The 15574-nt window shown below is 42.2% G+C and overlaps 1 protein-coding gene across 1 annotated transcript in view; it reads left to right on the top strand.

Annotated features, from left to right (window-relative positions):
• The window catches only part of LOC123744939 (protein turtle homolog B), a 535220-nt gene that overhangs the window by 459709 nt on the left and 59937 nt on the right, over positions 1 to 15574 (top strand). The window contains exon 7 of the mRNA XM_069306332.1: positions 2854 to 2998. Coding sequence (XP_069162433.1) covers positions 2854 to 2998 — 145 coding nt within the window. The remainder of the gene's footprint in view (positions 1 to 2853; positions 2999 to 15574) is intronic.

Raw genomic sequence — 15574 nt, 5'->3', positions numbered from 1 at the left:
ATATATATATATATATATATATATAACCCAAAGAATGAGGTGATTTGGTAAAATGCTATGCCCAAGATAACTATCCGAGTGCCGGCGGTGGAGTGGTTCATATAGCCTCGGCTATCACCTCATTATGTCCGGTCGTGATGGTCAAGTGGATTAAGGCGTCTTGTACATACCAGTTGCGTTGCTTCTGGGAGTATGGGTTCGAGTCACTTCTGGGGTGTGAGTTTTCAGTTGCATATGTCCTGGGGACCATTCAGGCTTGTTCGCATATATATATATATATATATATATATATATATATATATATATATATATATATATATATATATATATATATATATATATAAAACTTTATTTGAAAATGTCATTACACAAAAAAGTTACAACATTGGTTACATGCAGGGTACAAGGCTACTTGTCACAAGTTGAACAGCTCCTCCAGCTCCTCAGATGGCGGGCAGGAACCGTGGATGCAGTGAGCATTTCCTCTGTGGATTGCCACACTAAGGCGCTGAAAGAGAAAACTGGCAGCTCTAGGGTCTCTAGTTGTTTCAATTAGCTTGGACCCCAACCCCTTAAAAAAACTAGTAGCACTTTTACCCCAGGCACCAAGTGTCTCTGAGACAATGGGGACAAAATTGTAGTGGTGCTCAAGGTCTCTGTATTTACGTGACTTGGCCGCTTCCCGGTGATTGGCAGCTCCTCCTGCTTGTGTAGCACTGAAGTCAACATAGGTATTGGCTAAAGTTGAACCGGAAGTGTAGTCCCACACCATATATATATATATATATATATATATATATATATATATATATATATATATATATATATATATATATATATATATATATATATATATATATTTGTTATTAATGCAATCGGGTTAATTATATCCCCCGTGTAATTATTACTGGACGGTATATCGAACAACATTGCCTTGAATTTGAATTTAAATGCAAATGAATGCCATAAAACCAGGTGCTTGGGGCTCCTACACCTGTTGTTGTTCCCCTCACATTATTGTCCCCTCTTGCTCTCTTCTTATATTGAATGTTTAGATATATATAATGCGATATTTTAGCACCTGTTTGTGCTTGAATTATACTACACTCATTTTCTTCATGGTGTTCAATGCTCTTCTCTGGTTCATGGTGTTCAATGCTCTTCTCTGGTTCATGGTGTTCAATGTTCTTCTCTGGTTCGTGGTGTTCAATGCTCTTCTCTGGTTCGTGGTGTTCAATGCTCTTCTCTGGTTCATAGTGTTCAATGCTCTTCTCTGGTTCATGGTGTTCAATGTTCTTCTCTCATTTATGGTATTCCATGTTATTTTTTTCAATTACTGTAGTGACTGAGGTATAAGAATGAACTTTCATTTCTTTCGTTTGGTATCTCCCACAAACTCCCTGGCTTCTGGCTTCATATAACCTCTCCATAATTATATATGTAACACGTTATTGCTATATGACTTCCTTGAAGTTATGTAGGTTTCCTTGATGTCGTATAGTTTATGCATTAAGCGATATACAGGGCAGACCTGCATCCTTGGTGTTACATAGTTTTTGCTTTTAGCTGTTGTTGTTTCCAATAGCATATATATATATATATATATATATATATATATATATATATATATATATATATATATATATATATATATATATATATATATATATGTATATATATATATATATATATATATATATATATATATATATATATATATATATATATATATATATATATATATATATATGCTATTGGAAACACATGAATAGCATGTGTTTAAGATTCGCTACCTGGAACAAAAAGTTCCAAGTAGCACGGGCTATGGTGAGCCCGTAGTTGTTTTTTTTTTCTTTAGCGTTCTGACCACAGACGTTCTGTGCCTGGTTATCTGTAGCGTCAGATATGCAGGATAACGAAAGTCTGAAGTCTTTCTGAGGCTGAAGACTCTGAAGACTGGATTAGTCTTTGCACGACTTTCCTTAGTAAATGAACATCTGCCGATGTGTTTGACTGTGTCATGTTGTCTTGTATGTTCAGGAAGTTCAGTAGAACTTCTGGTTTCAACTCCTTTTCTATTTTTTACCATGTCATAGCTCAGTCGATTAAGGTAGAGTCTGGGATGCTCTCAGACGTAGGCTCGAATCCTCGTCACGGATTCGAATTCTTTGGATTCGTGGATTCGTTCTTTGTAATTTATATGAATGGGACATATAACGTTTATTTCATTTGATATAAATATTAAAGTTTTCTGAAACTTGGAAAGGCAATAAATTTATTTTTATTTTCTATAATTTTTTTTTTTAAATTTTAGTAAAAGTTTCAATATTTTTGTTTTTATGTTGGGATTAAAACTTTCGGATACTGGAACCAGTTACGTTATTCAGGTTAAATTCTTTTCCAAGAACACGATCGGCTATCTGCTTTACATCCAGGTTCCCAATTACTGCTGGGCTTGAACCCGAGTAAGTTTACGGAATTATCAGGCGCTGGGAAATAAGGGAAAAGCGAGCTGAGATATGAGGAGTAGGAGCTAGAATATGAGGACAATGAGCTGGGGATTAGAGGAAGGAGTGAAGGGACAATGCTCAACCCCTTGCAACATCGGGGATGTGGAGTAGATGTTAAGGAGAGCTTTGCACCCCCTTGCAGACGTCTCCGAATAAAGAAGAGATCGAACCCTGTGTTATTACTGTTTTCTTAAGGGTATTATTTAAGGTGATATTAAGGAGAACTTTGTACCCCCTTGCAGACGTCTCCGAATAAAGCAGAGTTCGAACCCCTGTGTTATTACTGTTTTCTTAAGGGTATTATTTAAGGTGATGTTAAGGAGAGCTTTGCACCCCCTTGCAGACGTCTCCGGACAGCAACGTGACGACGTCCATCCTCAAGTACCAGGCTGACATGACTGACAGCGGCAAGTACCTGACCTGTCGTGCCCAGAACCAGCTCATCCCCCAGTCTGCCCGCGAGGACGGCCTCAAACTCAACATATTCTGTGAGTTGTGCTTCAGGCTTCTGCGTCTTGTGCTTGTGTTGCATGATGGGTGTTGTGCTTTATGTTGCGTGTGTGTGTGTGCTTCGTAACAGTAAAAAGATAACAGTAAAGTAATCTGAATAGCATGTGGAATATATTTCATCTTCAAAGGGCCCACTTGTCTATTTTTCTGATGCTTTCAGTGATCTGAAAGTTAGAAGAGTCGTTATTAGGAGTGAATCTTGATCCCTGATCAATAGCAAAAGTTATTTAGCAATATCTCTGTTTGTATTGATGTGAACTATTGAACTTGTGAAATGCTGAGTTAACCTATGAACGGAGAACATTTCCAGTTGTCGTTACAGGTGTTCAACCTCGCGTTCATTGCAATTTCTAGGAGTTGTTACAGGTGTTCAACCTCGCGTTCATTGCAATTTCCAGGAGTTGTTACAGGTGTTCAACCTCGCGTTCATTGCAATTTCCAGGAGTTGTTACAGGTGTTCAACCTCGCGTTCATTGCAATTTCCAAGAGTTGTTACAGGTGTTCAACCTCGCGTTCATTGCAATTTCCAGGAGTTGTTACAGGTGTTCAACCTCGCGTTCATTGCACTCTCCTGCTTGGACTATTGTTCCAGACTTTCACATGAGGAAATAATTCGCAAACTAATGATATCCTTTTGTTGAAAACAATCACTCATCCAGCAAACTTAATAAGCTATTATTTTGTTCAGGGGTTCACTAATCACTGGCCACTCCAACTTCCCCAAAATGTCAACTTGATTGTAGGAAAATATTATTTGAGTTGCCCAATGATGTATATAATGGTATAGCAGGTCTACAAGATAGACTAAAATAGCTAGTCAACGAGGATAGCAGGGATACCTCCGGTTGGATAATGGATGTTATTTAAGGCCCTTAGCAGCATTAGGGTTAAGGAGTTACCATCGCAAAAAAGTGGCTTGTTGACAGAACACAGTTTCTTGAGCAGTGAGGTCGAAGGGATTTCGAGGCAGGCTTGTCCCCTTGAATCTGTTGATATATAAGGCAATGACTGTTCAAATGACATTAATAATAAACTTCTTAATGTCTATATATTGCAACAATTTTTATTTTCAATTTATTCAAGTTCCTCAGAATTATGTCAAGCTGGGTCTTATCTGTTTTAAAAGTATATTATTTATAATTATAATCAGTGTCCAGATATCAATATTAAAAATAATATTTAAATCATTAATCTATTTTAAATATAAACTAAGTTAATTATAAAATGTGAAATCATTTTATAAATTAATTATTTTTTTCGTATAAATGTAATCGCCTACATTTATGAATAATGATTTTTCAATTAAATTAAATTTAAATCGTATTTTTATGAAAGTTTGTAAATACAGCGAGGTTACCCCCCCCCCTCGTTCATGAGGGTGATGGGCTCCTGCAGTGATTGATGGAGGAGGGGGCGGCGAGCCCTGGTGCTCCTCGTCCCTATCATCGTCTCTCATGGTGTTAACTGAGTCTTTTTTCAGTGAGAGGAGCTCTCATGCTCACTGCAGATGGTCTCGTTAATGACCACTGGGTACATGGCTGTGTCTTCCTCTCATCTCTCTCTCTCTCTCTCTCTCTCTCTCTCTCTCTCTCTCTCTCTCTCTCTCTCTCTCTCTCTCTCTCTCTCTCTCTCTCTCTCTCTCTCTCTCTCTCGCTCTCTCTCTCTCTCTCACTCTCTCTCAAGGTTTTGGTCGAACTACCAATTCCTTTACCATGTGATGAAGTACCTCAATAGCTGTCTAACTCCCGGGTACCTATTTACTTCTAGGTGAACAGAGACATTAGGTGAGAGGAAATATATCCAATCCTTTCTGTCCCGTCCGGGGATCGAACCCAGAGTCCCGCAATTGTGATTCGAGAACGGAGCCAATTGTACTACCAGAGCCTTATATATAGCACACACGTATATATATATATATATATATATATATATATATATATATATATATATATATATATATATATATATATATATATATATATGTGTGTGTGTGTGTGTGTATATCACGAAAATAAACACGTGATTAAGAATGTGACAATGTCAGACCACGGAGGAAAATGAAACAGGAATTTCCTTAAGTACTTTCGTACTTAAGTACATCATTTTAAGTACATCTTCAGAAGGAATGATCATTCCTTCTGAAGATGTATTTAATATACGAAAGTACTTAAGGAAATTCCTGTTTCATTTTCCTCCGTGGTCTGACATTGTCATATATATATATATATATATATATATATATATATATATATATATATATATATATATATATATATATATATATATATATATGTCGTACCTAGTAGCCAGAACGCACTTGTCAGCCTACTATGCAAGGCCCGATTTGCCTAATAAGCCAAGTTTTCATGAATTAATTCTTTTTCGACTACCTAACCTACCTAACCTAACCTAACCTAACATTTTCGGCTACCTAACCAAACCTAACCTATAAAGATAGGTTAGGTTAGGTTAGGTAGGGTTGGTTAGGCTCGGTCATATATCTACGTTAATTTTAACTCCAATAAAAAAAAATTGTACTCATACGTAATGAAATGGGTAGCTTTATCATTTCATAAGAAAAAAAATAGAGAAAATATATTAATTCAGGAAAACTTGGCTTATTAGGCAAATCGGGCCTTGAATAGTAGGCCAAAAAGTGAGTTCTGGCTACTAGGTACGACATATATATATATATATATATATATATATATATATATATATATATATATATATATATATATATATATATATATATATATATATATATATATATATATATGGCCTGTGAACCGCGGGAGGGTTATTAAGGCTTACTGACCAACAAGTATATTTTAGCCCTGAACATAATATAACTCTACAGTAAACTCTCGGTATACTTACATCTAAAAGAGCGGTTTACCTCTAGGTGTATATAGGACCCTCGTATTAGCATCATCTTGCCTGTGATCTTCAGGATAACTGATCTGTTCCTGTTATCCTGTGTTATCTTTTATGCTCTTATGTGTGTGTGTGCCAGAATGTTATCATGATTTTATTTTCTAGTGCTATCGTATTTTTTTTTTTTTTACTTCGTGCGAAACGAAGCTTTTTCATATAATTTCAGCATTTTCTCAAGTATATCAAGCTTTCCGACCTTTAAAACTTTCACCTCTTTCCATCCTTAAAAACTTACCCCTCCCCCCCTTCCTTGAAAGCTTAGAGCGTTCTTAAAAACGTTCCTTAATTTCGTTCCATAAAATTTTAAAAAATTCGCCCCCCTTAAAAACTTTCCCCCTCTTTCATACTGTAAAATTTTCACTACTTTCCTCCATAAAAAAGTTAAGCTACTTTCAGCTCATTTTGTTCTGCATTTTACAATGACTGATAATGTCATTAACAATGACCTCCCCCCCCCCCCTTGCTGTCCTTATAATGACCCCTCCCACACAACCAGCCTGCCCTTTATAATGAGACCCCACGTATCTTGAGGTTATCTTGAGATGATTTCGGGGCTTTAGTGTCCCCGCGGTCCGGTCCTCGACCAGGCCTCCACCCCCAGGAAGCAGCCCGTGACAGCTGACTAACACCCAGGTACCTATTTTACTGCTAGGTAACAGGGGCATAGGGTGAAAGAAACTGCCCATTGTTTCTCGCCGACGCCTGGGATTGAACCCAGGACCACAGGATCACAAGTCCAGCGTGCTGTCCGCTCGGCCGACCGGCTCCCGACGTAGGTCCTTCACAATGACCACCACCCCCCCCCCCCCACCATTCCTTCCCTTCACAATCACCCCCTCCCTTTCACAATCACCCCCTCCTCTCCCTCTCACAATCTCACAACCCCCCCTCCCCCCCACCTCATAGCACCTCATAGCACCTCATAGCACCTCATAGCGGTGGGGGGCCACCATATCCTTAAGCCATTTGGTGAAATAACACGAAACATTTACTCCTTAAGCGCTAAAGATTTTCAACAATTTTCTTCAAAAGAATTCCAATTTCAGGCATTTCTTTGCAGATTTTATTTTTTTTTTTTACTCCACTTTGTTATCATTTTGGCTTAACCGGAGCTCAGAGCTTGATTGTGCTTTGTTACTGAGCGCTGCTCCTGTGTTGTGATCCCGTTACCTTCATGCGCTTTCCATCTCTTCTCTGTTAACACCTCTTCTCTACTTCCTTCTCCAATCTCTTCTCCTGAAACATTACCTCTCCTCTACCCACGCGTCGTCCTCACGTCTCCTCCTCCTCCTGGTCACGGCTGTCACGGCCGTGACATCCTGCTGGTCACGGCTGTCACGGGCCATCCTGCTGGTCACGGCTGACACGGCCGTGACATCCTGCTGGTTACGGCTGTCACGGGCCATCCTGCTGGTCACGGCTGACACGGCCGTGACATCCTGCTGGTCACGGCTGTCACGGGCCATCCTGCTGGTCACGGCTGTCACGGGCCATCCTGCTTGCGTGACAGTGTTTACAATAACTGGTCGAGAGTACCAATATGTACTGATGGTCCAACAGTAACCCAATTTTTGCACTATTAATTTTATAGAGTTCGGAAAAAATATTGTTAAAAGTTGAATTAAAGTATTTCTAGAGTGAGTATAGCACATATATGTGCTATATTAAGCCTGAGGTAGCGTATATGAGGGCCAAGGGTTGCTAGGTTATGTCAGGTCTAATTGCTGTTAAAATAAAATGTTTCCGGATTGTCCAAATTCAGCAATATAAAAGTCGACTTTCTGGCAGTCCATCAGTACGTATTCGTACTGTCTCCCAAATAGTTAATATAAGTTCTTTCATTTCAAGAAGATGGGTTGACTATCAACCATTTTACATCTTATTTTCCTTTGTTTCTTTCCCTATCTTTTAACCACATTCCTCCTCCTCGCTCTCTTTATTTAGTTGCCCTAACTTCTTGCCCTTTATCTTCTGTGTTTTGTACATATGCCCCCTTTTCTCCGTGTTGCTGTGTTGTTCCTTCGTTCCATTATTCGTGTTCCTCTCACCTTCCTCCTAGCTCGCTCCCTGACTTTAGTCGCATTTTCTATCACTTCCTCCTCCATTTACTGTTTTTAGTTCAAGTATTATATTTACCTCCCTTCAGCCTCCTACACCTGTTCGCCCTATAAGGCCTCTCTAGATTTCTTTAAGCATCTCCTCCCCTCGAGGAGAGCTTGGAGACGAGGAGCACCATGAGAGAAAAGGAGCCGGCCACGCAGGACAGTTATGGTGGCACCAACAGGGAATATGGTAATGGCTCTTTAATTATGTATTGTCAGCTGGGAGAGACGGGGACGCAAGCCTCGCAGTGACACGTAACGCTGCCCGACGTCTGTTCCAGGCATTCCTGCGGTGTGGGTTGCTGGTGTCCTGGCGGCGGCCGGTATGCCGTCAGGACACCTTAGGGGGAGTTGAGGGCAGTCCAGTCGTCGTATCTTGGGTGAACACAATCGGCCATATAGCCCAATGCATGTGTAGGGATATACCAGATACAGAAGTGGATATGTGTGTGTTTATGTCTGCTGTATACTGCTTGGTTGGTATGTTGGCCTGCTGGTAAATATACTATCCTCTTAAATCACACCCACACACGCAGTAGCTGCAGAGTTAGTCGATGAATTGGCACCTGGAATTCGATACTAGATAGCTTAAGGTGACGGGGAATGGAGACCACAAGAACGATACACAAGAAGAATCACCTCCCAAAGTCAACTACGGAAAAAGACCAAAGAATAAATATACACCACATCTTGCCCATATGTACTCTCATAAATTGGATACCATCAGCGGCATATGTGAAACTGTCAAACCATTGTGACAAAATGAAGACATTCGTATCCTTGAACACCATCTACGCGAGACCGGTCCTTGAGTATGCAGTCCAGGCGTATATATATGCACATAAACATACACCACTGCAAGGATAAAATAAGATGTTGTTGTTAAAGATTCGCTACCTGGAACAGAAAGTTCCAAGTAGCACGGGCTATGGTGAGCCCGTAGGATAAATAAGAGGCGGGTAGTCCCACTATTCCAGGTGCTGGTAAGACCACCTCCTCCCAGCGGGCCGGCGAGACGCCCTCACACATCTTGCCACCAATTGTCCTATACTCCGCTTGAAAATTAAAGTTAATGGTGGTGTGAATTGGCTCGCTTGAATTTCTTTTTTCCCGGTTTAGCAAACGTGTTGGAAATCTCTGGTTTTTGTCCTTTGGGAATATTTTTTTTTCTTCTGTTGGGAGAATCTGATGAATTCATCATGATGAATGTTGCCTGCGTCCTGGCTGTCTGCATTCTTTCCTCCTGGGCTGTCTGTCTGAACTCTCTATATGTCCGTCGTCCCGTCTGCAAGTGTTAGGTCTGGCTCAGTGTCTGTCGATCTGTCTGCCGCCTGTCTGAGGCAAAGAAAATCGCCTAATCGAAAGAGATTAGGCAAAGATTAGGCAAAGAATCGCCTAATAGAAATGACCCAAATGGCAGGTATTGACCGTTTTCTTGACGTTGGGAAACCTTAGGAGGACGGACTGCGTCGTCTCACGAGATTAATACAAAAAAAATCCTAATCCAGACAGGTAACGTCTCTCTGGATTAAGACAATATATTTAATGTTTTCCTAAGTCAAGGCAAGAGAGGCAATGGGGCCAATATGCCTTCTGCAGTTTCATATGTTCATAAGTTTTTAATTACAAGAACACCAGTGATATATCTGAACAAAACAGATGCTTATCCGTGCCAAGACAAGTCAAAAGGATGTTTTTGTTCGTTAAATCAAGGCAGTTGCTGACTTGATCGAAACACGAATCTGACGTGTTTTTAAAGTCAAAACGCCGCTTCTCTTGGTCACAGGAAGACAAGGAGTTTTATCAGGTTAAAACAAAATAGGAGATACATCCATAGATCAAAACAAGACTGGTAATGAACGCCTCAGTGAATCAAAACAAGCCATAGGTTTTTGTCTGCTTATTTCATAACACGGCAATTGATTGACCTTGAATATAAGAAGCAGAAAAATATGTGGTGTTTCTCGGGCTCCAGTCAAAACACCCCTTCTGATATCGAGCCACACCAGAAGAAAAGTAATATTTTGTCTTGTGTAAAAAAAAACGAGTTTTTTTAAATAGTATCGTATAATACAACGAAAACAGACGAGTCGTAATGAAAATACCTACCTACATGACAATAGACATTTGCATGACATATGATGCCGATGTTTACCAGGACGAGAGAGAGAGAGAGAGAAAAGAAAAATGATAATGTGCTAAAATAAATGGAACACAATGCATTTCATCCTGGCAGAGCCAGTGCTGAGGTGGATAGGATTGCTGAGCTGGTGGATTCCTGACCAGAATGCATTGATCTAAGCTGGAATTATGAGTTAGGTTGATTGATCTGAAATGGATTAGTGAGCTAAGTATATAGATATTGTGAGAGAGTGTGCTTTGAACCAGCACGTAGTGTCAGAGCATGGGGGGAGACGGTGCATAGGCAGCCTATGTACCCTACACCGGCTCTTCAGCCTGAGTACCTCTCATATGTAACTTCCTCGCGGATGCAATCCCGTTGGCATTGAATTTATATGCAATGTTGAAATTCCCTTCTTCGACGCGTTGTCATATTAGTCGTGCAGTACCAGGCAGGCAGGCAGGCAGGCAGACAGGCAGACAGGCAGGCAGGCAGGCAGGCAGGCAGGCAGGCAGGCAGGCAGGCAGGCAGGCAGGCGGGCAGACAGGCAGATATTAATCCAAACAGTCATACCTGATGGCTGGCAATAAACTATGTAGACACACAGACGGACAGGTAGGAAAACATGCATTTAGAGAATAGGTAAACAGGTAAATAAAGAAGATAAACGCGTAGACAGACAGGCAGACAGCGATGTCAACATCTCAACCCCATGTACTCCCCCTCCTGCCCCCCCAACCTCCCACCCACTCTCCTTCCCCTAACCCCCCACCACTTCCCCTAACCCCCACACCCCCACCCACTCTCCTGGGAAGCAAAGGTGGAGGTAACTTGTGATTTGCTCACGACAAAGGTAAACAAGGGTGCCCGCAGCCTGGGCTGGACAAGTTTTACTGAAAGATTATCAGAGAACAAGTGTTTTTCTTCCTCCTTCGCTTTCTTCTGTCTATTCACTCTCTTCCCGGGGACTTCTCCATCCACGCTGGCTGAAGGTAAATCGACCTCCAGCAACTCCTCGTGTAAAAAGCTCGGCTATGTGGTTATGTATGAAGAAAATATATTTGCGCGAGGGCCAGGTTTGTGATTCTGTGTTTATATCGCCTACTCTGCTCAGACAAGCGACGCGCGCCCGCAAACGCACGCACACACACACACACACACACACACACACACACACACACACACACACACACACACACACACACACACACACACACACACACAATCATTAACACCACCAACTACCTCGGTTCATGGACGCTCATGACAGACAATCCTGTACCAACCTACTCATGTTGAACCACGCTGTTCATGAGAGTCCTAAATTATTATTAATGAAATTATTCTTGATAAGAGCTATTCTGACATTTGCTGGCATTAGTTATAAGGCCGGTTATACGCTGCTTCTATATCCTATGGCAGACCTTATGGTTGGTGTGAAGATGTCCAGGGGTCTTGTCTCTTAACACAGAGTAAGCTAATCATGCCTTACCTAAAGAAGAACCAGAGGAGACAGGATCACAGGCCACAATATACTTAGTGATGCTTCCTAGATAGATTCATTCTCTCTCTCTCTCTCTCTCTCTCTCTCTCTCTCTCTCTCTCTCTCTCTCTCTCTCTCTCTCTCTCTCTCTCTCTCTCTCTCTCTCTCTCTCTCGTCTCTCTGTCTCTCTCTCTCTCTCTCTCTCTCTCTCTCTCTCTCTCTCTCTCTCTCTCTCTCTCTCTCTCTCTCTCTCTCTCTCTCTCTCTCTCTCTCTCTCTCTCTCTTTCTCTCTCTCTCTCTCAGGAATTTTCAGTTAATGGCCTGAAATTCTCGGAGGCCTTGTCTTTAACTTCTATCCCACCACCACGAATATGAGAGAAAGAGAGAGAGTAGGAAAAAGAAAGTGAGGGTAGGAGATAACGAAGGAGATAAAGAGAATGAAAAGAGAGAGAGAGAGAGAAACGAGAAATAAAGCGCTATACAGAGCACTTGTGCGATAAAAGACTAGAGACGAGAAGATGAAAGAAAATTATATGGACAAAGGCTTAAATAAAGAAATAAAGATAAAGAAGAAAATCAAAGAGAGTAGATAGATAAACAGGTGACAGAAGCCAACGCACAAACTTAGGTAAACAGAACGAAAGAGGACTGGCAGAGATAGATCCAAATATATTAACATGTCATAGAGACGCAAATCATGTTTCCAGCCTCGACTGTCAAGGGTGATTAGTGCTATTCAGTGGTGGCGAACTTCAATCCTTATCCAGCACCTCTCCTCATACCCACCCTCATCCCCCACTCATCCTTCCCCTCATCTATCACACACTACCCTTCATCCCCCTCACACTTTCTTGCCCTCTTACTTTCCTCCCTAAACCTATATTCCCTCTCACATCTTGACTTCTACCCCCTGCCTCCATATACATATTCCTCTCACTTGGCTTCTCTCCTCCATCCCTAACGCTATTGACATCCGCTGATATGCAATTCTCTGCACCATGATCCGCCTTACGGCTTGCTGGTCACGAACGAAGAGTAACTTTTCTCCTGCAATGAATAACAGGGATGTTTTTGACTCCAATCCGGATTATCGCGGATTGATGTAATATATGAAAACTAAATTTTATATTGCTGTTTTTTTAATCGGGTTGGTTCGACGTTGATCTCAAGATCTATTGCCCTCTGGAGGGTTATTAAAGCCTCATGCCAGTAAGTATACTTTAGTGTTGGGTATACTTCAATAACTTAATCTCACAAGGTATATTCACTGAGGTTTTGACACTTGTCAAGACCGTATATTCCCCTATTATTAAATGATGGTTTATATCTTTATGATGGTTTATATCTATATGGAGTCTCTTTAAATGAGCGTGCGGATGCTGCCGCCAGGGAAGCTTCCGCTCTTGTTCCATCTCTCGTAAAGGTATTCCTTATTCCGACTTTTACCCGGTTATCCATTCCTCCATCCTTACCCGCTGGCAGGCTTGTTGGTCGTCTGCTACTGGTAACAAACTGCGTACTCTTAAGAATTGTGTGTCCTCTCATGGCCGTCCTCCTACCACCGTAACCGGCGATGGGAAACGGCTTTGGCGAGGTTGCATATTGGCCATACTCGCTTAAGTCATGGTCACGTGATGGAGCGCCGCCCTGCTCCTTATTGTCCTAATTGCATTGTACCTCTTACGGTCGTGCATATCCTTGTTGAATGTCCTGATTTCCAGGACGAGCGTGTGTCTTGTTTTCCGACCGTCCCCCGCGGTCGCTTGTCCCTGGATAGTATTCTTGGTGACTCGAATACTTTTGATATAGTTCGCCTTATGTGTTTCTGTTCTCGTTTTGGCATCCTTGGTGATATTTACCGCCCTCTGATCATCCCGCACATTTGATGGTGCTACATAGCCTTCCCGGTTTGGTGCCTTCTTTGCATAATTACTTACTTTATCCGCATTTATGATCCGCATCCGCTTATCCTACATCGTTTTCTAAAGTGAACCTGGAATATAATTTAGGCTTAACTGAGCTATTTCTAGTGCGTATTTTTTTAATTAAATACTGATTAACACTAATAATCATCATCATAATGCTGTTTCCCACCTTCCTTGGGTAAACAGCAGTATTAAACTACTATAGTACCTGTGTACTGTAGCTCACGTAGTTAACCAGGCAGGACTACTGTAGCCCATGTAGTTAACCAGGCAGGACTACTGTAGCTCACGTAGTTAACCAGGCAGGACTACTGTAGCCCATGTAGTTAACCAGGCAGGACTACTGTAGCTCACGTAGTTAACCAGGCAGGACTACTGTAGCCCATGTAGTTAACCAGGCAGGACTACTGTAGCTCACGTAGTTAACCAGGCAGGACTACTGTAGCCCATGTAGTTAACCAGGCAGGACTACTGTAGCTCACGTAGTTAACCAGGCAGGACTACTGTAGCCCATGTAGTTAACCAGGCAGGACTACTGTAGCCCATGTAGTTAACCAGGCAGGACTACTGTAGCTCACGTCGTTAACCAGGCAGGACTACTGTAGCCCATGTAGTTAACCAGACAGGACTACTGTAGCCCATGTAGTTAACCAGGCAGGACTACTGTAGCTCACGTCGTTAACCAGGCAGGACTACTGTAGCCCACGTAGTTAACCAGGCAGGACTACTGTAGCCCATGTAGTTAACCAGGCAGGACTACTGTAGCTCACGTAGTTAACCAGGCAGGACTACTGTAGCCCATGTAGTTAACCAGGCAGGACTACTGTAGCTCACGTAGTTAACCAGGCAGGACTACTGTAGCCCATGTAGTTAACCAGGCAGGACTACTGTAGCCCATGTAGTTAACCAGGCAGGACTACTGTAGCCCATGTAGTTAACCAGGCAGGACTACTGTAGCCCATGTAGTTAACCAGGCAGGACTACTGTAGCTCACGTAGTTAACCAGGCAGGACTACTGTAGCCCATGTAGTTAACCAGGCAGGACTACTGTAGCCCATGTAGTTAACCAGGCAGGACTACTGTAGCCCATGTAGTTAACCAGGCAGGACTACTGTAGCCCATGTAGTTAACCAGGCAGGACTACTGTAGCCCATGTCGTTAACCAGGCAGGACTACTGTAGCCCACGTAGTTAACCAGGCAGGACTACTGTAGCCCATGTAGTTAACCAGGCAGGACTACTGTAGCCCATGTAGTTAACCAGGCAGGACTACTGTAGCCCATGTAGTTAACCAGGCAGGACTACTGTAGCCCATGTAGTTAACCAGGCAGGACTACTGTAGCTCACGTAGTTAACCAGGCAGGACTACTGTAGCCCATGTAGTTAACCAGGCAGGACTACTGTAGCCCATGTAGTTAACCAGGCAGGACTACTGTAGCCCATGTAGTTAACCAGGCAGGACTACTGTAGCCCATGTAGTTAACCAGGCAGGACTACTGTAGCCCACGTCGTTAACCAGGCAGGACTACTGTAGCCCACGTCGTTAACCAGGCAGGACTACTGTAGCCCACGTCGTTAACCAGGCAGGACTACTGTAGCCCACGTCGTTAACCAGGCAGGACTACTGTAGCCCACGTCGTTAACCAGGCAGGACTACTGTAGCCCACGTCGTTAACCAGGCAGGACTACTGTAGCCCACGTAGTTTACCAGGCAGGACTACTGTAGCCTACCAATGTCTACACTGTATTCCAGTTTAAAGTTGCTTACTTTTGTTGAATCCAATTTGTCTAAAAGTCATAATACAATTACAGGTGCTAGTGTGACCAGCCCCAGTGGCTTTGTTCACTGTATATGTGGCTGTGTTCACCGTCACTGTTGCTTTGTGCATCGTCATTGGCCTTGTTAACGGTATATGTGACTTTGGTTGGCTTTGTTCTTCACCGATCTGGCCTTGTTCACCGTGAATGTCAACCTGTTCACCTTAA

Source organism: Procambarus clarkii, chromosome 57, assembly GCF_040958095.1.
Source record: "Procambarus clarkii isolate CNS0578487 chromosome 57, FALCON_Pclarkii_2.0, whole genome shotgun sequence".
Taxonomy (NCBI): domain Eukaryota; kingdom Metazoa; phylum Arthropoda; class Malacostraca; order Decapoda; family Cambaridae; genus Procambarus; species Procambarus clarkii.
The sequence above is the reverse complement of the archived record's forward strand: the minus strand, read 5'-3'. Positions and strand labels throughout refer to the sequence as shown.